Consider the following 26,529-nt stretch of genomic DNA (forward strand, 5'->3'; position numbering starts at 1 on the left):
TCAAAAAAAAAAAAAAAAAAAAAAAAAGAAAAAAGGCTGGGCGCGGTGGCTCACGGCTGTAATCCCAGCACTTTGGGAGACTGAGGCGGGCAGATCACCTGAGGTCGGGAGTTCGAGACCAGCTTGACCAATATGGAGAAACCTGTTTCTATTAAAAATACAAAATTAGCCGGGCATGGTGGTGCATGCCTCTAATCCCAGCTACTCAGGAGGCTTAGGGAGGAGAACCCAGGAGGCAGAGGTTGCAGTGATCCAAGATTGCGCCATTGCACTCCAGCCTGGGCAACAAGAGCGAAACTCTGTCTCAAAAACAAAAACAAAATTTCTTATCATTTAGGATCCACTAATTGGTCGTGATACAGATTTTGAAAAAACGCTAGGTCGGGCGTGGTGGCTTACACCTGTAATCCCAGCACTTTGGGAGGCCAAGGCGGGTTAATCACGAGGTCAGGAGATCAAGACCAGCCTGGCCAACATTGTGAAACCCCCGTCTCTACTAAAATACAAAAAAAAAAAAAAAAAAAAAATTAGCCGGGCATGGTGGCGTGCACCTGTACTCCCAGGTACTCAGGAGGTGGAGGTTACCATGAGCCCAGATTGTGTCATTGCACTCCAGCCTGGCAAAAGAGCAAGACGCCGTCTCAAAAAAAAAAAAAAAAAAAAAGAAAAAGAAAAAGAAAAAAAACTCTGCCAGGCCGCAGTGATTGGGATTGCTGTCTGGGAAGTCAAATGATCTCCAAACGGAAGCCTCTCCACCGACAGCTGTGTTCCTGGCTCTGATCATGTATCCTTTCTAAGCCTTAAGATCCTGAACTATAAATGGGGGCTGCGTTACTTCATAGGATTTTTGTGGGAATGAGATAGTAAGCACTCAAGTGTAGCATTATCATTTTTATTAACCCGGTTCTGGGTTCAAGAAGGCCCCTAAGGTTTTAAAAATTGTTTGGCCCAATACCCAAAGAATACTAATCATTCTGTTCCCGGAAAGAGCTGGGTCTGGTTGCATTTTCTCACGGCCCAGTAACGAGAAGCAGACAAACTAGGAAAGAAGGGAATTTATCACTGTAACCAGATACAGAGAGAATGCTGGAGATAATTCCACCGGACCAACTCAAAAGTGTACCATTTTCTTAGTGCTTATATAGGTTGGGATTATGTGCCTGTGTGCAGTATAGCATTTGCCTAAGTCAGTAAGTAACTAATTTTGTTTCAACTAGAAGGTCAGAGGCCAAAAAAAATGCTTGCTAAGTTCGATTAAGCTGTGAGGGTCCCAGTGTCTTCAAGGCCTATCTACTGTGGTACTGGAATGATTCTTTCTTTTTTTCTTTTTTTCTTTTTTTTTTTTTTTTTGAGACAGAGTCTCATTCTGTTACCCAGGCTGGAGTGCAGTGGCGCTATCTTGGCTCACTGCAACCTTTGCTTCCTGTGTTTAAGCGATTCTCATGCCTCAGCCTCCTGTATAACTGGGACTACAGGCACATGCCACCACGTCCAGCTAATTTTTGTAGTTTTAGAAGAGACGGGGTTTCGCCAGGTTGGCCAGGGTGGTCTCAAACCCCTGACCTCAAGTGATCTGCCCACCTCAGTCTCCCAAAGTGCTGGGATTACAGGCGAGCCACCGTGCCCAGCTGGAGTGATTATTTCTATCTTATTTCATTTACTGCTTGGTCTGAAGAGCTGCCTTAGACTTTCCAATAAATCTATTCAGACAACTGCCTCTGTTACCTTGACTTGTCTCAGATTTCGTCAACCCAAGACGGCTTCTGGCACTAGGAAAGTGAGATTGTCTCCATTATTTTGACTTGCTCCAGGATAGGAAGAAGCCTATGCAAGTCTCCTACTGACCATATGTTTCATTTCTAGCTTTAATGTCTGGGCACCAATTTCCCTAGGTTTAATTATTTGCTCAGTGTTAAGGCAGTGCTGTGGAAATTCGTCTGTGTAACTGGAGTGCTATGCATGCCTGTCTGTGTGACTGTCATGCAGGCCCGTCTGTTTGATTGTTAGGGAGAAATGGCCTGCCACAATTCCACACATTTATGTAGCAAAACTCTCCGGGCTGAAAATCTGTTTCCCAATCACCTGTGCGCACTGATGATGGCCTGGCCTTCTGAATGTTACACCTGTGCCAATGCAGTCTGGACCATACCTCACCTTTGACCCCTGCCCTCACATCTCTGAACCTCGTTGTCCCCAAATCTGATGTTTCTTGTTTCAGTGCCTCCTGATAGATCTCGGCTTTGATTATGCAGTTTTTTCCTTCTGAAATGCCTTTTCCTCTTCTATTTTTGCCTCAACGACACCTATACAAGGCCTCAAGATCAAGCTCCAGGACCACTTTTTGTATATAGTCTTTCTTGACTCCTCAGTTAGAATGGTGACTCCCTGCTTCAACCTTTGGTGTTTGGGGCATACCTCTATCACAGTGCATAGTACATTCAGGTAGGTCTGACTCCATCTGCTTTTCCTCGCTTTCCCTAAAATCTTGTCTCCACACACACACACACAAAGACACACACATTATTATTATTATTTTTTTTTTTGAGACGGAGCCTCACTCTGTCGCCCAGGCTGGAGTGCAGTGGCACAATCTTGGCTCACTGCAACCTCCACCTCCCAGGTTCAAGCAATTCTTCTGCCTCAGCCTCCCGAGTAGCTGGGACTATAGGCACATACCACCACACCTGGCTAATTTTTGTATTTTTAGTAGAGACTGGGTTTCACCATATTGGCTAGGCTGGTCTTGAACTTCTGACCTTGTGATCCGCCTGCCTTGGCCTCCCAAAGTGCTGGGATTACAGGCGTGAGCCACTGTGCCCGGCCACAATTTTTTTTTCTTTTTTGAGACGGAGTCTCGCTTTTTTGCCCAGGCTGGAGTACAGTGATGCGATCTCAGCTCACTGCAACCTTCGCCTCCCGGGTTCAAGTGATTCTTCTGCTTCAGCCTCCCAAATAGCTGGAACTACAGGTGTGTGCCACCAGGCCCAGCTAATTTTTTTTGTATTTTTAGTAGAGACAGGGTTTCACCATACTGGCCAAGCTGCTCTCAAGCTCCTGATCTCGTGATCTGCCCACCTTGGCCTCCCAAAGTGCTGAAATTACAGGTGTGAGCCTCTGTGCCCAGGCTGACATACACTTTTTTTTTTTTTTTTTTTTGAGACGTTGTCTCACTCTGTCACCCAGGCTGGAGTGCAGTGGTGTGATCTCTGCTCATTGCAACCTCCTCATCCTGGGTTCAAGCGATTCTCCTGCCTCAGCCTCCTGAGTAGCTGGGACTACAGGCACCCGCCATCACTCCTGGCTAATTTTTATATTTTTAGTAGAGACAGGGTTTCACCATGTTGGTCAGGTTGGTCTCGAACTCCTGACCTCCTGATCCCGGCCTCAGCCTCCCAAAGTGCTGGAATTACAGGTGTGAACCACCACGCCTGGCCATCACACACATATTTTTAAGAGATAGGTCTCATTGTGTTGCCTAGGCTGAGACTGTCTCAATATTTAATGAAGAAAAAAGGGATAACATACAGGCAAGCATCTGACATCTTTGGAAAGGTGAAATTATACAATTGCAAGATAGTCTTTTTTTGGGCGGGGGGAACGGAGTCTCACTCTGTCACCCAGGTTGGAGTGCAGTGGTGCGATCTCTGCTCACTGTAACCCACTTCACGGGTTCAAGCAGTTCTCCTACTTCAGTCTCCCAAGTAGCTGGGATTACAGGTGCCTGCCACCACGCCTGGCTGATTTTTTTGTTTTTTTAGTAGAGACAGGGTTTCACCATGTTGGCCAGGCTGGTTTCAAACTCTTAACCTCAAAAGATCTGCCCACCTCAGCCTCCCAAAGTGCTAGGATTACAGGTGCGAGCCACTGTGCCTGGCCTATTTTGTTTTTAATTCTCAGAAATATGGTGCTGAGACTAAGCAGTTCATCAGGGTGTTGATGGGAGAAAAATGAACATCAATTTAGTCCTTTTGCAAACAAAGAAAAAAATTAAAAATACTAATTTTAGTGGTTTGGGGCTGTTTGTATTATGTCATTCCTGGTGGACCTGGAACAATTTGTTAGGACTTGTATAGAACAGATGGAGCAGCTCAACTTTCTGGCAGTCATTCTGTGCCATCGCCTGCAGAGCAACTGTAAAACTCTGAATGGAGATGGATGCAGATCTCTCTTGATGTTTTAGATCAGGATTTTTCCGCCACTTGGTGTTTTCTTGGAGAAGAAGCCTACATAGCACATATTACACTTTCAAATTATTTATGAAGGTAATACAGCTAGTGGTTTGCAGAGCAGGCACTGAGGTCAGGCTGCCTAATTTGTTTTTTGTTCATTTGTTTTGTTTTGAGATGGTTTCCTTCTGTCACCCAGGCTGGAGTGCAGTGGCACCATCTCTGCCTACTGCAGCCTCGACTTCCCATGCTCCAGCCATTCTCACACCTTAGCCTCATAAGTGGCTAAGATTATAGGCCCGTGCCACCACGCCCCGCTAATTTTTGTAATTTTAGTAGAGGTGGGGTTTCACCATGTTGCCCAGGCTGGTCTTGAACTCCTGAGCTCAAGTGGACCTCCCGCCTGGGCCTCCCAAAGTGCTGGGATTACAGGCATGAGCCACTGTGCCCGCCCAGCCCAGCCCAGGGTGCCTAATTTGAAAATGCAAATTAGGTGACTTTATGCAATTTGTTCACTATGTTTGTGTGTTTACGAACATGTGGGTATACTTCAGCTCCTTATTTGTAAAATGAGCCCATTAATTCTAGTTATGAGTATTACATTAACAAATTTTAAAAATTGTGTTAGAAATGGGAGTTCTCATTCTGTTGCTCAGGCCATCTGGAACTCCTGGCCTCAAGTAGTCCTCCCACCTGAGCCTCCCAAGTAGCTGGGACTACAGGCACAAGCTACTGCAACTGGCACATATTAAATTAAATGAGATAATATGTGCTAAACAGATTTGTACCTGGCATATTGCTAATTTTTATTGGTTCCTTTGTTCCTGTCTTTCTACCTACCTCTCCCCTCCTTTCTTAAAAAAAAAAAAATTATTTAAGAGATAGAGTCTCACTGTCTCACCCAGGCTGGTCTCAAACTTCTGGGTTCAAGCAATCCACCCACCTCAGCCTCCTGAGTAGCTGAGATTACAGACACTAGCCACTGTGCCAGGCTCTTTGTAAAGTTATTGAATGTCTTTTCACTATAACCTCTAAGAAGGCAAGGACTATGATGTCTTCTTCACTATTGTATCCTGGTACCTAGCATGGCATACAGTAAGTGCTAAATAAATTTGTGTAATCTGAATGATTGAATAAATGGACATCCTTGCTTCACAGTATCAACTGAAGACAAGTAGGGAATTGTGACTGCTTAAAGCCATATCAGGGGCTTTTTGAAATCAATAATTAACATCCTAATCCTTATATTCACTTGGTTATATAACCAAGCAAGTCCTTTTTTCTTTAAATCAAATGAAAATACTTGGGTGAAAGTTAGATGTGTGAAATTGTTAATGAGAAAATTATCCAGTGAAACTTTTTTTTTTTTTTTTTTGAGACAGTCTTGCTCTATTGCCCAGGCTGGAGTGCAATGGCTCGATCTTGGCTCCAAGCTATTCTCCTGCCTCGGTCTCCCGAGTAGCTGGGATTATGGGCAGATGCCACCATGCTTGGCTCATTTTTTTGTATTTTTAGTAGAGACAGAGTTTCACCATGTTATCCAGCCTGGTCTTGAACTCCTAACCTCAGGTTATCCACTCACCTCGGCCTCCCAAAGTGCTGGGATTACAGGTGTGAGCCACCGCACCCGGCCGAAACTTGTTAAAGATAGTAAGACAGACTGTATTCCAGAGGGGCCACGGTAATAGGTATGAAGACCACTGTGAGTCAGAGATTGGGCTTGACTCTGATTCCAGCAAGAACAAGAGGAGTTTACAACCAAGGAGCAGGATGGGGGTCATGAAATTACTGAGAGGAAACATCGGGGTGATGGGGTTTCTGGCTGAACCTGCTTGATAGGATTATTATTGTAGGCAGGACAGGGTGATAAGATACCAAGAGTGGAGCATTTTCACTAACCTGACTTAGCAGCATTCTTGCTCAAAAGGTATTCTACGAGGGCGGAAAGGGAAGCCCAAGATTAGCTCTAGTCAGAAAGACCTTAGGAACCTGCCTCGAGTGTGATCCAAGAAGAGAATCTATCAGAGTCATTCTTGGATTTTTATTACAGGAACATGGGCTGTAATAAACATGAACATCATTTCATTCAGAACTGAGAGTATCAAATCTAGGCTGACCAAGAAGCTGTTAAAATAAACATACTCAGAGGTCGGGCACAGTGGCTCACGCCTGTAATTCCAGCACTTTGGGAGGCCGAGGCAGGCGGATCACCTCAGGTCAGGAGTTCCAGACCAGCATGGTGACACTCTATCTCTACTAAAAAACCAAAAATTAGCTGGGTGTGGTGGTGGACGCCTGTAATTCCAGCTACCTGGGAGGTTGAGGCACGAAAATCGCTTGAACCCAGGAGGCGGAGATGGCGCCACAACACTCCAGCCTAGGCGACAGAGTGAGACTTCATCTCTAAAAACAACAAAAATTAGCCAGGCATGGTGGTGCACGTCTGTAATCCCAGCTACTCAGGAGGCTGAGGCGGGAGAATCGCTTGAACCCTGTGAGTGGAGGTTGCAGTGAGCTAAGATCGAGCCATTGCACTCCAGCCTGGACAACAGAGTGAGACTCTATCTCAAAGTAAAAAAATAAATCAATAAACCTACTCAGGTTAAGGTGACCTCGCTCTACAGAGAACAGATAGTATCTTAGAATGTTACTGTATGAGAACAAAATGACAAGCAATATCAATATTATGAAGTGATGTAGATAGCTGTTTAAGCAAGTTAAACTACAACAGTGATCCTGAAATCTGTTTTCAGTGAAGACCTTAGCTCCTCCCAACATAAACCATGTTATAAAATTAGTGGTATAGACAGAGAAGAGGAAAGGACAACTTTTTTCTTTCTTTTGCTTCTGTTTTGTTTTTGTTTTTTAAGAGACAGTGTCTGGCTCTGTTGCCTAGGCTGGAGTACAGTGGTGTGATCTCAGCTCACTGCAGCCTTGACCTCCTGGGCTCAAGTGATCCTTCTGCACTCAAGCAATCCTCCTACTTCAGCCTCCTGAGAAGCTGGTACTATGCGCATGTGTCATCACATCTGGCTAATTAAAAAAATTTTTTTTGTACAGAGGGAGTCTCACTTTGTTGCCCAGTCTGGTCTTGAACTCCTGGACTCAAGCAGTTCACCCCTCTCAGGTTCCCAAAGTGTTGGGATTACAGGTGTGAGTCACTGCACCCGGCCAGACAACTTCTTATTTATTTATTTAGAGACAGGGTCTTGCTATGTTGCCCAGGCTCACGTGCAGTGGCTATTCACAGGTGTGATCATAGCTCACTGCAGCCTTGCACTTCTGGGCTCAAGTGATCCTCCCACCTCAGCCTCCCGAGTGGCTGAGACTACAGGTTTGTGCCACCACATCTGGCTAATTATTATTTCTTTCTTTTTTTTTTTTTTTTTGAGATGGAGTCTTGCTGTGTCACCCAGGCTGGAGTGCAGTGGCATGATCTCAGCTCACTGCAATCTCTGCCTCCTGGGTTTAAGTGATTCTTCTGCTTCAGCCTCCCAAGTAGCTGGGATTACAGGCATGGGCCACCACACCTGGCTATTTTTAGTAGAGACAGAGTTTCACCATGTTGGCCAGGTTGGTCTCGAACTCCTGACCTCAGGTGATCCACCTGCTTTGGCCTCCCAAAATGCTGAGATTACAGGCGTTAGCCATCATGCCCAGCAATACTCTTTCGTCTCTATAGTTTTGTGTCTAAAGTCTTTCAAGTAGAAGCCAGATGAAAAAGGAATTCTAACTCTTTCAGAGCCAATAAGAAAGACTGGAAGACTGCAGAAAGGCAAATGCAGAAGGAAAAGAAGGAGGAAGGACTCCAGCCAGGTGTCTACTTACCACTTTTTGGTTGCCTTCATTATCAGTGAGCAGCCATTCAATATCCAGAGTGTCTTTTTCTGGAAGCCCCAGTTGATGGTGGCAGGGCAAAGTGACCTTTTCCTCTGCCACTCTCTTGATCTCAGTGTGAGTCCCCAAGGTTCCAACATAGTAGGAAACTGGAAGAAGAAAATCTTTAATGAGTAATGCAGAGACTGGATGGCAATGTATGGGGAACAGTTATGACAACAAAAAATTATGGGATGTTCCTGTGGGCAAGGGCGTGTCAAGAGGTTGCAAGAGTCCTAGACTAGGAGTACTGGAAGTCCTGGTCTCACACTGGCTCCTCTGTTAACTGAATTCATCACATCTTCTTTAACCACCCCAAATTACATCCTGCTAGTGCCTGTCTTTCTTACCTTACTTGGTCTTTATGAACAATGAAATTGCTCATGTCAGCTTGGTTTTGTTTTTTTTTTGGGATGGAGTTTCGCTCTTGTCACCCAGGCTGGAGTGCAGTGGCAGGATCTCAGCTCACTGCAACCTCTACCTCCTGAGTTCAAGTTATTATCCTGCCTTAGCCTCCTAAGTAGCTGGAATTATAGGTGCTTGCCACCACACCCAGCTAATTTTTGTATTTTTAGTAGAGACAGGGTTTCACCATGTTGGCCAGGCTGGTCTCGAACTCCTGACCTCAGGTGATCCACCCGCGTTGGCCTCCCAAAGTGCTGGGATTATAAGCATGAGCCACTGTGCCCAGCCTGTTTGTTTTTTTGCTTGCTTGGTTGCTTGCTTGTTTTTAGAGAGATTGGTGTCTCTCTGTTGCCCAGGCTGGAATGCAGTGGTGCAATCATGGCTCATTGCACCCTTGACCTCACCGATTCAAGCAATCCTCCCACCTCAGCCTCCAGAGAAGCTAAGACTATAGGCACATGCCACCATGCTGGCTAATTTTTTGTAGAGACAGGGTCTTCCTCTGTTATTGTGTCAGGTCCCAGGTTACTTCTGGGCTCAAGCGATTTTCCAACCTTGGCCTCACAAAGTGCTAGAATTGCAGGCATGAGCCACTGTGCCTGGAAACAACTGTGTTTTTTGATCTTTCTGTCTTCTATTAGCAGAGGCTTCCAAGAAGATGATACTCATGGAAACTGCACTAAGTTGCCCAAAAACTCATGTTCTTAAGTTATAGAGTCATAGCCATTTGAAGCTGGAGAAAACCTTAGAGATGAACCTTCTTATTTTCTTTAAATCTAGTAACAGTTGTTGCTGACCAGTAGCATGTATTTAGAAGGATGAAAAGACAATTACACAAATAGTGTAGTATAAAGGGAAATTATTCATGATGAAAGGGCTATGCAAATTTAGAGGAGAGAAATTACAGGCAATTAATTATAGGGTTCAGGAAAAGCTTAAATCCTTCCAAGGTTTTGTAAATATTAGAAACAGAGTATGTAAATCATCTAGTATAGTGTTTAGCACCGAGTGGCTCTGAATACAAGGCAATTTATTTTACTATGGAGAAGGTGGCATTTGATATGGAGCTTGGAAAATGGAATTCATGTGGATAGAATAGAGGAGGAAAGGTGTTAAGATGTTGGAGATGACAGGATCAAAGGCACAGGATGGGAGAGGCGGCAGGGGCGGATATTCAGTAAGTGGTAATAGTTCAGCTTGGCTGGTGTGAAGAAGTGCGTAAAAATAAAACAAATTATGCTGGAAAAGTGAAGCAGTTGATGGGATAAAAGCCCTTTCCTGCCGCAGTGAGCACAGTGACATGATCTCTTGCTTAAGGAAGAGATAATTTAGGAGCTGTGTGTTGAATGCACAGGAAAAGGGAAATATTGAGACATACATTTGTGAAAATGCTATTAAATTTTTCCAAGTAAGAGATACTGCACTAGGATAGTGGTGAAGGTAGTAAAAAACAAATTGTGGATTTGCGAGGTAATGTGATAGTCAAAACTATGGAATACAGCAACTGACTGGATCTGAGAGGAGAAAGAAAATGGATTCAAAAGCAAAGACTGGGCCAGGCACGGTGGCTTATGCCTGTAATCTCAGCACTTTGGGAGGCTGAGGAGGGCAGATCACCTGAGGTCAGGAGTTTGAGACCAGCCTGGCCAACCATGGCCAACATGATGAAACCCCATCTCTACTAAAACTACAAAACTTAGCCCGGCATGTGTGTAGGTGCCTGTAATCCCAGCTACTCAGGAGGCTGAGGCTGGAGAATCACTTGAACCTGGGAGGCAGAGGTTGCAGTGAGCCAAGATCACACCATTGCATTCCAGCCTGGGTGACAGAGAGAGACTCTCTCTCAGAAAAAAAAAAAAGCAAAGATTGTTTTTAAGCTTGCATGACTGGTAGGATGGTGATCACAGTAGCAGTGATGGGGAAGCCCAGTAGTACGATGTGTTTTATTTGGGGGTGAGCTGGGGAGGGTAGGCACTGAGTTTAGATTCAAGTCCATTGTGATGCAGGCATCTGTCCAACAGGCATCCCTGTGTTCTTTCCCCAACCACAGCACCTCCCTTTCCACTGCTGATGCTCACACAGCTTCCTAAATAGTGTCCACCCTCAGTTGTTGTGTTAGAGGAAGTCACAGCCCTGCTTTGCTTTATTTCTTCATTTTTCATTTCTCTTGTGCCTCTAAATGAAGCTCTTGGAAATACTTCTGTTCCATCCATTATGCCTGGGCTAAACTGTCTCAGGTCCCTTAATTTCTCTGCTTATTCCACAAAAACACTTTTTTTCCTTCTACTGAGACTGGAAGTCAGGGGTTGGCATCCTCCCCAAAACAGGCTTCAATACCAGGTCACGGGCTGGGTTCCAGGTTGCTCCTTAGAGCCTTCCTAGAGACAGGTTACTACCCTCCTCCCCCACTGCCCGCCCCCGGCCCCCGACCTCCGACCTCTCTGTAAGTGCAGAAATACCTTGGGGAACAAGTGGGCTGTTACAAGGAGTTCTTGCCTCCCTTAGAAACACACATTCTTGTATCACCCCAAGTTCTATCTTCCATTCTCTGTAGCTTTCTGTCAGATGGTTTCAAAATATGAAATAGCCTTTTTCTTTTCTTTTGATATGGAGTCTCGCTCTGTCACCCAGGCTGGAGTTCAGTGGCATGATCTCAGCTCACTGCAACCTCTGCCTCCCAGGTTCAAGGGATTCTCCTGTCTCAGTCTCTGGAGTAGCTGGGATTATAGACGTGTGCCACACCGGCTGATTTTTTTTTGTATTTTTAGTAGAGACGGAGCTTCACCATGTTAGCCAGGCTGGTCTCGAACTTCTGACCTCAGGTGATCCACCCGCCTCGGCCTCCCAAAGTGCTGGGATTACAGGCGTGAGCCACAAATCAGCCTCTCTGTTTATTTTCTAATTCTCTAATTCCCTGTTTATTTACCAAAATTGATCAGCAGCCAATTTGTGGGAAGGAAAAGGGCTTCTGGTATTCTTGCTTTCAGGGAAATGAGATGAGGAAGAATGGAGCAGGGGCAATTGTGCTTCATTCTACAGCAAGGCTGCTTGGGCTGAGCCTGCAGGGGAGGAGCCCTCAGAGGCATCTGAAATGGCCTTTGCAAGTGTTATATCAGTGGGAAAATTATAACAGTAAGCTAAACTAACCCACCCTGGATCTTCCCTTTCCCTTAATTATTCCCGGGCTACTGGGTCAAGATAACTTTGGAAGACATTTAGGTTATAGTTCAAATGATAATAGGCCTTGCCCAAAACTCAACCGCTTTTGCAAAGCTAATGGGAGGACCATCAGGCTGGGAAGGAGAGGAGCCTAAATCCTGGTTAGGCGCAGACATAAGCCATTGTCAGCCATTACGCCAGAGGTGATAAGATATGCAAGGCTGAGGTGGGAGGATCACCTGAGCTTGGAAAGTCGAGGCTGTAGTGAGCCATGATTGCACCACTGCACTCCAGCATGGGTGACAGAGTAAGACTCTGTCTCTAAAAAAAAAAAAAAGGTATGTATGTAACTTCCCTAGTTATTCCTGCAAATAACACCACTATTGTGGAACCTAAGATTGGCCCTTTGAGCTATCTTTCCAGGTTTTCTTTTCTTTTCTTTTCTTTTGACAGAGTGTCTCTGTCACCAGGCTGGAGTGCAGTGGCACGATTTTGGCTCAGAGCAGCCTCCGATTCCCTGGTTCAAGCGATTCTCCTGCCTCAGCCTCCCAAGTAACTAGGACTACAGGCACAAGCCATCACACGCAGCTAATTTTTGTATTTTTAGTAGAAACAGGGTTTTACCATGTTGGACAAGATGGTCTCAATCTCTTGACCTTGTGATATCTGCCCACCTCAGCCTCCCAAAGTGATGGGATTACAGGCGAGGGCCACCGTGCCCAGCCAGGTTTGTTTTTGTTTTTGTTTTTGTTTTTTTGAGACAGTCTTGCTCTGTCACCCAGGCTGGAGCACAGTGGCGCAATCTCCTCTCACTGCAGCCTCTGCCTCCCAGGTTCCAGTGATTCTCCTGCCTTAGCCTCCCAAGTAGCTAGGATTACTGGCATGTGCCAACACGCCTTTTTTTTTTTTTTTTTTGTATTTTTAATAGAGACAGGATTTCACCATGTTGGTCAGGCTGGTCTCCAACTCTTGGCCTCAAGTGATCCAACTGCCTCAGCCTCCCAAAGTGCTGGAATTACAGGTGTGAGCTACCATGCCCAGCCTCCTCCTGCCCAATTTTATGTGGCTTCCAGGATGTCTGGTTCTCCCATTATCCTGTAAGCTCCTTGAGATCAAGTACCATTCATTACTGCCTTCCCATAGTACTCAGCCCAGGGTCTCACACTGCAAGTGTTCAATTAATATTTGTTGAATTTATTTGAGTGTAACCCACATGCTCATTTTTACCAATGAACAAACTAAGACCCAGGGGTAAAAGAGACAGCGCAAGGTCCTACAACTCGTTTAGTGGCAGAAAAAATCCGTATAATAACCCATCCTCCCAGAATTACAATAAAGCAGCTTTAGAACATCTGGGAAATTCACTGGTTTGCACTATACTAAGCTAAGCTTTGTAAGAAGGAGCTTTGTAAGTATGAGCTCTGGCTTAACCCTGATCACTTTCCACTAGACACAAAAATGCTCAAATGAAACCAGTGCCCTACACTCCAGGCAGAGCTAGAGAACCCAGCACCAATTTAGTGCATACGTAGATACTTAAACATTCAATAACAAATGCCAAAAGCCAGCTACAAAAGTTGCCAATTTAAGCCACTAGAGGGAATCAAAGGCTCAGATTCGGTTGATGTCCCAAAAAGACCGGAACATTGTGGTGGGTGTGCTTTGACAGTCAGCCAAGTCCTATTTATACCATATCCAGAATTAAATACAGCAGTGCAGGGAGGAGCCCCTCGGTGAATACAAATGGCTTTATCAAGGCAGGGAGCCACGAGATCGGGGCGCATACACTTCTAGTCTTCCTTGAACTTCAGTTGGTTAGACTCCAGGAGGCCACTGCGATTTCTACAGATTTCTAAGGTCCTTCTCCTTCTGTCCTTTTCTTTCTTTCTTTCTTTTTTCTTCACATTAACTCTTTTACATTTTTTTACATTGCTCAAAGGATCTTCTGTACTTTTTTTTTTTTTTCTTTTTTTAACCCACCTAAGCAGAGAGGGGCCTGGGTTCTCTCTTTTTTTTTTTTTTTTTTTAGACAGAGTCTCACTCTGTTGCCCAGGCTAGAGTGCAGTCGCGCAATCTCGGCTCACTGCAATCTCTGCCTCCCAGGTTCAACTGATTCTTGTGCCTCAGCCTCCTGAGTAGCAGGGATTATAGAAGTGCGCCACCATGCCTGGCTAATTTTTGTATTTTTAGTAGAGACAGGGTTTCACCGTGTTGACCAGGCTGGTTTCAAACTCCCGACCTCAGGTGATCAGCCCGCCTCAGCTCCTTAAGTGGGAGCTTTTGCATGCACCTCAGGCACTTATCAAAGGACCTCTGGGAGCTTGAGAGAATTACCTTCTGGGCCTTAGTGTTTCCATCTGCAAAATGGGAATTAAAGAAGACACTGAGGAAAGCAGCTAGCACCGTGAAAGCACATAGGAGTCTCCCACTAAAATGTTAGTTCTCTTCCCCTGCTCATCTCTGCTAGAAGGGACTTTTTCTCAGATGACTGTTGCCTACAGTCAGTTAAGACTAAAGTTTTATCCTCTAAAAGGTATTTACATCTTCCCTCCTTCCTGCCTGCCTTCCTGCCTTCCTTCCTTCCTTCCTTCCTTCCCTCCCTCCCTCCCTCCTTCCTTTCTCTCTCCCTCTCTTTCTCTCTCTTTCTTTCTTTCTTTTTCTTTTTTAATTTTGAGATGGAGTCTCGCTCGGTCGCCCAGGTTGGAGTGCAGTGGCATGATCTTGGCTCACCACAACTGCCGCCTCCTGGGTTCAAGCGGTTCTCCTGCCTCAGCCTTGTGAATAGCTGGGATTACAGGCATGCGCCACCACACCTGGTTAATTTTGTATTTTTAGTAGAGACGGGGTTTCACCATGTTCGTCAGGTTCGTCTCGAACTCCTGACCTCAGGTGATCCGCCTGCCTTGGACTCCCAAAGTGCTGGGATTATAGGCATGAGCCACCGTGCCAGGCTGTATTTACATTTTCTTAAAGATTCTCCTGAACCTTAAGACACCCCTTTCAAAGAGGTGGGCAGGAGTAACTCTGTGTGTGTGTGTGTGTGTGTGTGTGTGTGTGTGTGTGTGTTTTGAGACAGTCTTGCTCTGTCACCTAGGCTGGAGTATAGTAGCGGAATCTTGGCTCACTGCAACCTCTGCCTCCCGGGTTCCAGCGATTATGGTGCCTCAGCCTCCCAAGTAGCTGGGACTACAGGCCCACGCCACCACGCCTGGCTCATTTTTGTATTTTTAGTAGAGATGGGGTTTCACCATGTTGGCCAGGCTGGTCTCAAACTCCTGACCTCAGTGATCCACCCATCTCGGCCTTCCAAAGTGCCAGAATTACAGCCATGAGCCACCACGCCCTGCCATTATGAGATTTTATTGCGATTTTACTTTTTTTTTTTTTTTAAGCTCATCAGCTGTTGTTAGTGTTAGTGTATTTTATGTGTGGCCCAAGGTAATTATTATTCTTCCAGTGTGGCTCAGGGAAGCAAAAAGATTGGACACTCTTGAACAGTTTAATAAATTTGTATGCCTTTTCTCCTGTTCATCTGCCTCTTGTCAGTGCTTTTCAATGAATCTTCAGCAGGCAGATAGGAAGTTTTCCCTTGACCCTGGCTGTATATATAATTCTGTAGGAGGGGTGTGTGTGTGTGTGTGTGTGCGCGCGCCTGCCTTCCAGGTTGTTTATGGAACACTGTATGCAGTTCACGACAGAGCATGATGCAATGGAAAAAGCATGAGCTTTGGAGTCTGAGAGGTCTGGACTTGAGTAGTGGCTGTAAGACCAATTAATTCCCTGATTGCTCTGAGTTGTTTACTTTTCCGTAAAAGGAAAATAAAAACATCAACTTTGGAAGTTATTGTAAGCATTATACATGATGTATGAAAGTGTCAAGCACTGGCACATGGTATGTAGCACACACTCAGCAAATGGTGACTACTATTAATAATTGTAGTTGCTGCATATTTTTTTTTTTTTTTTTTTGAGGCAGGGTCTCAGATACTCTGTCGGCCAGGCTGGAGTGCAGTGGCACAATCATAACTCTCACAGCCTCAACTTCCTGGGCTCAAGTGATCCTCCCACCTCAGCCTCCCAAGCAGCTGGGACTATAGGCTTTCACCACCATGCCTGGCTAATTAAATTTTTTTTTTTTTTTTAATTTATACGGAGTCTCACTCTGTCGCCCAGGCTTGAGTGCAGTGGCGTGATCTCAGCTCACCAAAACCTCTGCCTCCTGGTTCAAGCGATTCTCCTGCCCCAACCTTGTGAATAGCTGGGATTACAGGCCCACGCCACCACACCTGGCAAATTTTTGTATTTTTAGTAGAGATGGGCTTTCACCGTGTTGGCCAGGCTGGTCTCAAAGTCCTGACCTCAGGTGATCCTCCCACCTCAGCCTCCCAAAGTGCTGGGATTACAGCCGCGAGCCACCATGCCCGGCCTAAAAATTTTTATTTTATGTTTTTATAGAGACAGGGTTTCACCATGTTGCCCAGGCTGGCCTGGGCTCAAGCTCAGGCTCCTGAGCTCAAGCTGTCCTCCCCACTCAGCCTTTGAAAGTGCTGAGATCATAGGCATGAGCCACCACCTTGCTGCATTTTGAAAGACAGGGAAAACCAGAAAACATAGCATGAGGACAAACCAGGATTGTGAAAAGTTTGGAAGTCGTTTTGCTTGATCACTGTTAGCATTTGGCTATAATTGCTCGCTTTTGTGTGCTCTCTCCTCTCTATTTTTTTTTGTTGTACCGTTGAAATCAAGTTGTGGATGGCATGACACTAAGTCTAAATGTTTCAGTGTGCATCTCCTGAAAATAAGCATGTTATTCCTCACAACAACAACAATATTAGCACACTTAAGAAGGTTGATAATATTGTAGAGAAGGTCATTCCTGACGAGCGATTAAGGAAGACTGCAGTGAGTAAGGATGGAGGTAGTTCTGCAGAGACAGGCATGTTTTTACTGCACAGAGGGAGGGAAGAGCATTCTAGGAGGAGGGAACACCTGGAAGCTAATGGCACCACTTGTCCTCGCCGATCAGTTCCCCCCAGCCTCCCTTGTCATGAACTAGTGAAGTTCCTCTCTCATTTGTTTTCCCAATCCCACACCCAGCCCAACCCCAGAATCTCTCCAGTCCACTCCTTTTATGAGAGTCTTCAGAAGAGGAAGACCATATTTACTATGAGCTGCTAAATCTCTGACGTTTTACCGTCTTTTCAAATACAAACATACATTTGGTATTTAAACAGTTTAAAGCCTAAAGCCAAAGGAATGAAGCTTGCAAGTTATCAGTGGAATTTCAGACATCTGGGAATCAAGACGGTGCCTAGTTATTTCCTCCCACCCCTCCAAAGAGGATATTTGTTCCTAGAGTCCTTAAAATTAGTGGTGTGGATACAAGGACCCAGGTGACAGTCTGAGCTTCAGTCAGGGGGGGTGGATATTGAGCTTCTACCTCCTTCCCAGCCTGTGGGTTGATTTTAGGGGAGGAGAAGGATGGGGAAAGGGAGTGAGGGAAAAGAGAGAGGGTGAGGGAAAGGAAGGGAAGAGGTAGGGAAGTGGGGGATGGCAGAAGGAAAAAGAAGGAGAGTGGGAGGAAGTAGAAGGAGAAAAAAGGAGAACCTGACACTGATGGATGGTTGGAGAAGTTTTCAGATTAAACACAAACTGATTTAAAAATGGTCAACTTGGCCTGGTGCAGTGGCTCAGGCCTGTAATCCCAGCACTTTGGGAGGCTGAGGTGGGCGGATCACCTGAGGTTGGGAGTTCGAGACCAGCCTGACTAACATGGAGAAACCCTGTCTCTACTAAAAATACAAAGTTAGCCAGTTGTGGTGGTGCATGCCTGTAATCCCAGCTACTTCGGGAGACTGAGGCAGGAGAATCGCTTGAACCGGGGAGGCAGAGGTTGCAGTGAGCCAAGATCGTGCCATTGTACTCCAACCTGGGCAACAAGAGCGAAACTCTGTCTCACTGAAAAAAGAAAAGAGAAAAATGGTCGACTTGTCTCCTTTCCCCTCTGTGAAAAACTGTCTCAATAGGAACTTTGCAGGTGTTTATCCACATTAAAAAACTGCTGGGAGCTCTTCACCTATCAGGCAAGGATGGTGCTAAGAATACAAAGGTGATGACAGTCTCTCCTACTCCTTCAAATCCTTTGAAAGATGATTGTTGATACCTTATATTAATTTAACAACGAACAATTAACTGATTCAACTGCACGATCTCATGTGAGCCCGTAACTCAAATGTTATCATTTGTTATCAGTCTGAGCCCTTGAGAGCCAATGTTACCAACTGTCTTTTAAAGAAGAGAAAACTGAGGATGACCACACAGCTGAGGCCACACTGCTGACAGTCCACCTCTAGTTTTTATTATTTTTTCTTCCCCACACCAAAGATGATTGTCTTTTCCTTGAAACTGGCAGGTTGGAAACACAGAGATCATGTTTGTAAATGTAGATGGCACAGAGCTAGGTAGCAGAGCTAATCTGGTTGGACACACTGAGGTACATAGTTATCCTGCTGGTGGCTGAGATTCCAACCCAAAGCAAGAAGAAATTGAATGGAGGCAAATGTTAAAAGTTTCAGTGAGACACAAGTTCAGGGTGGGAAAGACCTGGAGGACCTGGGGAACTAAGAGATTTATATTGACCACCAGTATGATGTGGCCGCATTCATAGAGGTTTGATGTTCCAAACACGGGAGTAACAGCTCCATCGTACTTTATACTAGCCAACCTAGCATATCCAGAGCAACTGTGTTCAGTTTTAGATGCTGAACACTGGGAGGGACATTGACAAAAAGGGGCATTCGGGGAGTCATGACCGGCAAATGATAGGGTCAGAAAAATATATGAGGAACAGCTAATGCAGTTATAGGTGAATAAATTATGAGGATGGAAGACCAAGGGGCAACATCGTAGCTACCTTCCAACATTTAAAGGCCACAAAACAAATAATGGGTTTACTGCATTTTGTTCCTTTGGTCAGAATTAGGGAATCAACGTGGTGCCTAGTTATTTCCTCCCACCCCTCCAAAGGGGATGTTTCTTCCTGGAGGCCTTGAAATAAGTGGTGTCGCCCACACAATGGCTCACGCCTATAATCACAGCACTTTGGGAAGCTGAAGTGGGCAGATCACAAGGTCAGGAGTTCAAGACCAGTGTGCCCAACATGGTGAAACCCTTTCCCTACTAAAAACACAAAAATTAGCTGGCCGTGGTGGTAGGTGCCTGTAATTCCAGCTACTTGGGAGGCTAAGATGGGAGAATCACTTGAACCCGGGAGGTGGAAGTTGCAGTGAGCCCTGACTGCGCCACTGCACTCCAGCCTGGGTGACAGAGCAAGCCTCTGTGTCAGAAAAAAAAGAAAAATTAGCCAGTTGTGGTAACCATGCCTGTAATCCCAGCTACTAGGGAGGCTTAGACAGGAGGATCGCTGGAACTCAGGAAGTGGAGGCTGTAGCAAGCCAAGATCATGACACAGCACTCCAGCCTGGGCAACGGAGTGAAACTTCTTCTCAAAGAAAAAGAAAAATGGTGGGAGTACAAAGACCAAGGTGACAGCCTGAGCTGTGGGGTGTCAGTCAAGGAGGCCAGATATTGAGCTTCTACCTCCTTCCCAGTCTGTGGGTTGGTTTTAGAGGAGAAGAAAGATGGGGAAAAGGAGTGAGGGAAAAGGGAGAAGTTGAGGGAAAGAAAGGAAAGGGCTTATGCAATTTGGGCTTAATATGTTGACTGACTCTGTAACAGCCCTGTCTGATAAGAGAAAAAGCTCTACTGTTTAGTGAATTTTCCATTACTGGAGTCAATCAGATGAGGGTGTGTGAGGAGCTGTAAAGGGATCCCTATATGTGGATGTTAAACCCAATATTTAATGTCTTTTCTAACTATAATGTTCTATGAACTTTTTTTTTTTTTTTTTTTTTTGAGATGGAATCTCGCTCTGTCACCCAGGCTGGAGTGCAGTGGTGCAATCTGGGTTCACTGCAAGCTCTGCCTCCCAGGTTCAAGTGATGTTCCTGCCTCAGCCTCCTGAGTAGCTGGGACTGCAGGTGCCCACCACCACGCCTGGCTAAGTTTTTTGTATTTTTAGTAGAGACAGGGTTTCACCGTGTTAGCCAGGTTGGTCTCGATCTGCTGACCTCGTGATCCGCCCACGTCGGCCTCCCAAAGAGCTGGGATTACAGGCGTGAGCCACCGCGCCTGGCCCACTAGAACTGTTAATAATTATGAGTGATTAGCATATTCAGGACCCTGTCTTAGTTGAATGTGATGCAAAATATAAAATACAAGTGTACACTACTGTCAGTGTATTTAGTCACCATCAGTGAGCACTTACACAATTTATACAAAAGGTCAAGTTTTGTCCTATTGTGTATGTGGTTTTCTTTGTGTGTGCCTCAGCTGGAGTGCAGTGGCATGATCTGGGCTCAGTGCAACTTCTACCTCCTGGATTCAAGTGCCTCATCCTTCTGAGTACCTGGGATTACCGATGCACACCACGACACCCAGCTAATTTTTGTGTTTTTAGTGGAGACAGAGTTTCACCATGTTGGCCAGGCTGGTGTGGAACTCCTGACCTCAGGTGATCCACCCACCTCAGTCTCCCAAAGTGCTGGGATTACAGGCGTGAGCCACCACACCTGGCCATAGTTATGTTCCCTCATTAACATGACTTTTCAAGATGGTTGAAGGGCTCTTTCAACCATCTTGAACTGGCCCATACAACTACAGCATTTCTTTCCTTTCTGTTGCTATTTTAATCCACAAGGGGGCAGAATTTACTTATGGAGGATTAGCCAGGCCTCACCTTTGAGGTATTCTTAGTAACAAGGATTATAATGGACAAAGAATTACAGACTACTTTGGATTTAAGCTTATAAGCACTTTGCTGCCATTTGTAGTTATGTGCTAAATTTCCAACCATGCGCATTTAATGTTCAAGGGCCCAGGGAAAAAATGAAAATCTTAGAAAATATGGTTAGGCATTTGAGAGGAACTTTTCCCAGGAAATAGAAACATACACTATTTTAATAACTTAAGATCACTGTTTTAACTTATTCTAACTGCAGCAGATGTTTACTTTGTCTAAGACCAAAAAAGACTTATTTATTTTATTTATTTATTTTTTTAGAGACGGATTTCAACATGTTGGCCAGGCTGGTCTTGAACTCCGGGCCTCAAGTGATCCCCCTGGCTCGGAAAAAACTTATTTTAACTGCAGAATTTATCATGAAACAAATCAATTCATCAGATGTTGTCAACTATGGCCTCTAGGTAGTTAACAAGAAAAGGCAACAAGGGAAGGAATAAGTCTGCCCCAATGGTTTCAGGGAGATTAAGGAATTGGCAAAATAACTCTTAAGGCTCTTTCAATCTTGAAGTTTAGTCTTTGTTCTAGGCCAGTAACTTACGGAATCCTGGAATGCTCTGACTATATGTAATGTAGAATCTCAAGCATGGGCAGGCCCACAGAAGGTCATCTAGGTCACTATCTTGCCTTCAGGCCAATTTCTTTCTTTCTTTTTTTTTGAAATGAAGTTTCACTCTTGTTGCCCAGGCTGGAGTGCAGTGGTGTGATCTCAGCTCACTACAACCTCCGCCTCCCGGATTGAAGTTATTCTTCTGCCTCAGCCTCCCGAGTAGCTGGGATTACAGGCACCCACCACCATGCTTGGCTAATTTTGTGTTTTCAGTAGAGATGGGGTTTCACTATGTTGGTCAGTCTGGTCTCGAACTCCTGACCTCAGGTGATCCATCCACCTCGGCCTCCAAAGTGCTGGGATTACAGGCATGAGCCACTGTGCTCGGCCATCTGCAGGCCAATTTCATATTCAAAACTAGTCAGCTGAGAGGTATCAAGTTATTTACATTCTCTTATTGTCACTGGGATCTGAAATCACAGCAAAACAGTTCCAAGATCTTGACAGGTCTGTTAGTATCCAATTTTTAATTATTGTATATCATAACATATTCAGGGATACTGATGCTACAACATTTCCTTAAACACCCCTTATGCTTCCAGTTGTGGGTGCCACAAATTAGCAAGTACATTGACAAAATAGTTGGCACCCAGAGGCGAGTAACCTGGAGTGCATATTTGTTCAATAAAGGTGAGCAGCACCTGTTACCATCCTAGGTGCTGCCAGGGATACAGAGATGAACGACATTGTCTTTTGTGTATCCAGAGATCACAATCAAATAGAAAAACAAAATAGGCACCCAGTTCAAGGCAGTATACGATCATCAGTATTGTGTAAGAGTCAAACTGTTTTAGGAATTTAGAGGAGGAAGATCACTAAAGTGATCAGGGATGGTTTCATAGTAAAAGAAATGTTTATCCCAGACCTTGAAGAGTAGGTTAGAAGTTTAGCAACTATACATGGCAAGCAATGACCTTCCAGACTGAATGGCAGCCTTCGTGATTAGCAAACCAGTTGCCAAGCTGACCTCTGCGTTTGGCAGATTGGAACATCACTGTGGACCCTTTGTCCTGATGGGTTCTCAAAGTCTGGTGGTGGGAAGGAAGATGGTCAGTAATATAACATACTGCGCCTGGAAGCTGTGCCGCTATTCTACAGACTGGGAGTTGACTATTTGGGAGTAATGTTTTGTGTTGATTTCTCCAGTAATAATTGTCAGGATAAGGATAACAATCTGGTCCACAAAGATCACTCCACCATTCAGAAATACAGCAGGTGCCTCTCTGAATTCTGTCCTTGATAATATGCTTGTATATGTCCCATGCATGTATTCATGTTTACACATGCAGAAACACGCATACACACAACTGTTTGGGAGACCCTGGCAAGAATGCCTGTGCCAGTACACAGATCAGGCAAGAATGTGTGCCTTTGATTCTGAGACTCTCAGAGATCCAGATCCCACACTAACCTACTTCATTGACATGTCTATTTATAGTCGCTGTCTCATTCCAAATGCGAAGTCGCTGTCTAAATCTAAATCTTTTATTACCTTCATCAGAGAGATTCGAACAGAGGCAGAGTGGGTGGGAATTAAAAATAGACACGGACTTACTATGAAAAAGAAAATAATCGATTGTTAGGGATCCATGGCCATGAAGAATTGAGATTATGTTGATAATAAAAATCCACTGACAAAGCCTCAATTCAGCCTTTAGTTTTATCCTGCCCCTTCCACTTTCCTATCAAAGTTAATAACAAAGAGAGAAGATGACTGGTTTGAACTTCATCCCTGCTTCTCTCATTCGCTCTCCCTAGGGAGGGGCAGAAAAGCCATGAAACAAAGAATCGAGGGAGCTGCATTTTCTCTCCCTCCCTCCCTCCCTCCCTCCCTTCCTTCCTTCCTTCCTTCCTTCCTTCCTTCCTTCCTTCCTTCCTTCCTTCCTTCCTTCCTTCCTTACTTACTTACTTACTTTTTTTTGAGATGGGGGTCTTACTGTGTTGCCCAGGCTGGTCTTGAACTCCTGGGCTCGAGCAATTCTTCCTCCTCTGCCTTCCAAAGGGCAAGGATTACAGGCGTGAGACACCACTCCCAGCCCTGCATTTTCTACTCACAGGAAAATCACCTCCTACATGATAAAAATCACAGATAGTACAAATTTGGCAACCTATAATTTTTAAAACCCCCAAATGAAACACTTCTTAATAATAGTAATTTTTGAGCACTTATATGTGCAAAGCATTGCTACTTCATTTATATTCATTTCCATTTCTTCATCTTCTCAGTAATCTTGTCTATTATCTTCATTCTACAGGCAGATACTGAAATGCAGAAAGATTAACTTGCCCAAGATCACACAGATATGAGCAATTAAGCCACTATTCTAATCCAGCCATTTAACTCTAAGACCTATATGCTGAACAGTATATATTGGACTGCTACCCAGTATAGGTAGCTAACACAAATTTTTTGCTCTGGAGGTCCCTCAAAGCTTTTATCATCATGTTTTCTACTCTTGGTCATATACAAAAAAGTATATATTGAGAGAGGGTTTCACTCTGTTGCCCAGGCTGAAGTGCAGTGGTGTGATCATAGCTCACTGCAGCCTCAATCTCCTAGGCTCAAGTGATCCTCCTGCCTCAGGCTCCTGAGCATCTGGAACTACAAGTGTGCACCAGTACGCCTGGCTAATTAAAATTTTTTTTTTTGGTAGAGACAAGGTCTTGCTGTGTTGCCCAGGATGGTCTCCAACTCCTGGGCTCAAGCGATCCTCCTTCCTAGGCTCTCAAAGTGCTGAGATTACAGGTGTGAGCCACTGCACCTGGCCTAGAAATGTTTTTCAATTTTTCTTTACTTAGACTCCCATTTTTTACATATATATAAACTCACAGTCTTCTTTACTGTTATTTGGAATAGATTAAATATTATGATTAAGCAATGGCATTTTAGAGTAGGCTTTCAGAAACTACATGTGATGAATGTAATGCTAATCAAAAACAAGTCGACACAAAAGAGTACATTCTATAGGATTCCATTCTATATGATTCCAAGGTACAGAAACAGAAAGAAAAAAAAATTTGTGCTGTTAGAAGTCTAGACAGTGGTTACTCCTGGAGTAAGCAGTAGTGAATAGAAGGGAACATGGTGGGGCCTTCCAAGGTACCGGTTCTGTTTCTTGATTTGGGTGCTTGTTACTTGGGTGTGACCATTTCATGAAACTTGTTGAGCTCTACATTTATGATGGTCACATTCTTCTGTATGTATATTATACTTTATATTATCTACTGCTGCATACCAAATTGTCCCAAAACTTAGCAGCTCGAAACAATAAACGTGTTATCTCATAGTTTCTGTGGGTCAGGAATCTGAGCATGGCTTAGCTGGGTGGCTCTGACTCAGGGTCTCTCATGAGATACAAACTGTTGGATGGGGTTGTAGTCTCATCTGAAGGCTCGCATGAGGTGGAGGGAGATTTACTTCTAAGCTCGCTCATGAGGTTGTTAGCAGGTTTCAATCCTCACCACACGGACCTCTCCACAGGGCTACCTCACCACATGGCAGCTGGCTTCCCCCAGGGTAAGTGATGCAAAAAAAAGCACAAGATGAGACGTCTCAGAGGAGACATCTAATCTCTGCTGCCATATTCTACTTGTTATAAGCAATTCAATAATTCCAGCCCACACTCAAGGAGAGGGGAATATTAAGAGGCGGGAATCATCAGGTGCAATCTTAAAGGCTGCATACCACACACTTTAATAAAGACTTAAAGGCCTGGTGCAGTGGCTTACGCCTATAACCCCAGCACTTTGGGAGGCCAAGGCAGGCAGATCACCTGAGGTCAGGAGTTCGAGACCAGCCTGGCCAACATGATGAAACCCTGTCTCTACTAAAAATACAAAAAATTAGCCAGGCATGGTGGCAGGCGCCTGTAATTCCAGCTACTCGGGAGACTGAGGCAGAAGAATTGCTTGAACCTGGGAGGCAGAGGTTACATTGAGCCGAGACTGCACCACTGCACTCCAGCCTGGGCAACAAGAGTGCAATTCCATCTCAAAAAAATAAATAAAGCTTTAAAAAGTATCCATATGTGTCCTCTGCCTCCCCACTCACAATAGTAATCACTGTCTTATAGAATTAAAAATGCTTTCACAATTCACTAGTTTTTTGGCAACCATGACATCTCATAAGAGTAGGTTATGACATGAATTCTTCTTTCTGTTTTACAGAAATGTAATAAGCTTGATATGACCACTTTTATGTTTGCAAAGCACTTTTCAGATTTCACAATTCTTTTTCATACATATTTTGAGTTTTATTATGCAGAATACATGAGAATTGTAGTTTAGTGTTATTTCCCTATGATAAATTCCAGGAAAATATATTATCAGGGTGGCATGAACAACATTATAGTTTATATTATTTATAGAGGATAAAAGGTCTCAGCCAGGCACGGGGGCTCACGCCTGTAATCCCAGCACTTTGGGAGGCCAAGGTGAGTGATCACCTGAAGTTAGGAGTTCGAGACCAGTCTGGCCAACATGATGAAACCCCATCTCTACTAAAAATACAAAAATTAGCCAGGCATGGTGGCAGGCACCACCCTGAATACTCTGAAATACTAATTCAGAGTATTATCTGATAATACTCTGAAAATTGTAAAATGCATACAATATACTGGTCACTATGCACTAAGGGATATAAATATATATCTATAATTTCGGCCGGGCGTTGTGGCTCACACCTGTAATCCCAGCACTTTGTTGAGACTGAGGCGGGTGGATCACAAGGTCAGGAGATCGAGACCATCCTGGCTAACACAGTGAAACCCTGTCTCTATTAAAAATACAAAAATTAGCTGGGTGTGGTGGCGTGAGCCTGTAGTCCCAGCTGCTGGGGAGGCTGAGGCAGGAGAATGGCATGAACCTGGGAGGCGGAGCTTGCAGTGAGCTGAGATCATGCCACTGCACTCCAGCCTGGGCGACACAGCAAGACGCCATCTAAAATATATATATATATATATATATATAAAATTCCATTTAATCAGAACAATCCTACAAAGCAAAATTTTGCCTCATTTTGCAGAGCAAAACCTGAGACTCAGAAAGGCTTATTTGCTAAGATCTAAGAGATAATAATTGGTAGGGCCAAAATTTTGACTAAGTTTGACTTGAGACCTTTTATCTTTTATTTTATTTTTATTATTTTTAAAATTTTTTTTAGTCAGAATCTTGCTCTGTTGCCCAGGCTGGAGTGCAGTGGTACGATCTCAGCTCACTGCAGCCTCTGCCTCCTGAGTTCAAGCAATTCTGCTTCAGCCTCCTGAGTAGCTGGGATTACAGGCACTCGCCACCATGCCTGGCTAATTTTTGTATTTTTAGTACAGACAGGGTTTCACCATGTTGGCCAGGCTGGTCTTGAACTCCTAAAATCAGATGATCCACTCACCTTGGTCTCCCAAAGTGTTGGGATTACAGGCGTGAGCCACCATGCCTGGCTGAGACCTTTTAACCTC

The 26,529-nt window shown here is 44.6% G+C and overlaps 1 protein-coding gene across 1 annotated transcript in view; it reads right to left on the reverse strand.

Moving 5' to 3' along the window:
• Nucleotides 1-26,529, reverse strand: part of CLMP (CXADR like membrane protein) — a 121,129-nt gene that overhangs the window by 18,961 nt on the left and 75,639 nt on the right. The window contains exon 2 of the mRNA XM_025355679.1: nucleotides 7,995-8,152. Within this exon, the coding sequence (XP_025211464.1) occupies nucleotides 7,995-8,152 (158 nt within the window). The remainder of the gene's footprint in view (nucleotides 1-7,994; nucleotides 8,153-26,529) is intronic.

The sequence above is a fragment of the Theropithecus gelada genome, chromosome 14 (assembly GCF_003255815.1).
Source record: "Theropithecus gelada isolate Dixy chromosome 14, Tgel_1.0, whole genome shotgun sequence".
Lineage (NCBI taxonomy): Eukaryota > Metazoa > Chordata > Mammalia > Primates > Cercopithecidae > Theropithecus > Theropithecus gelada.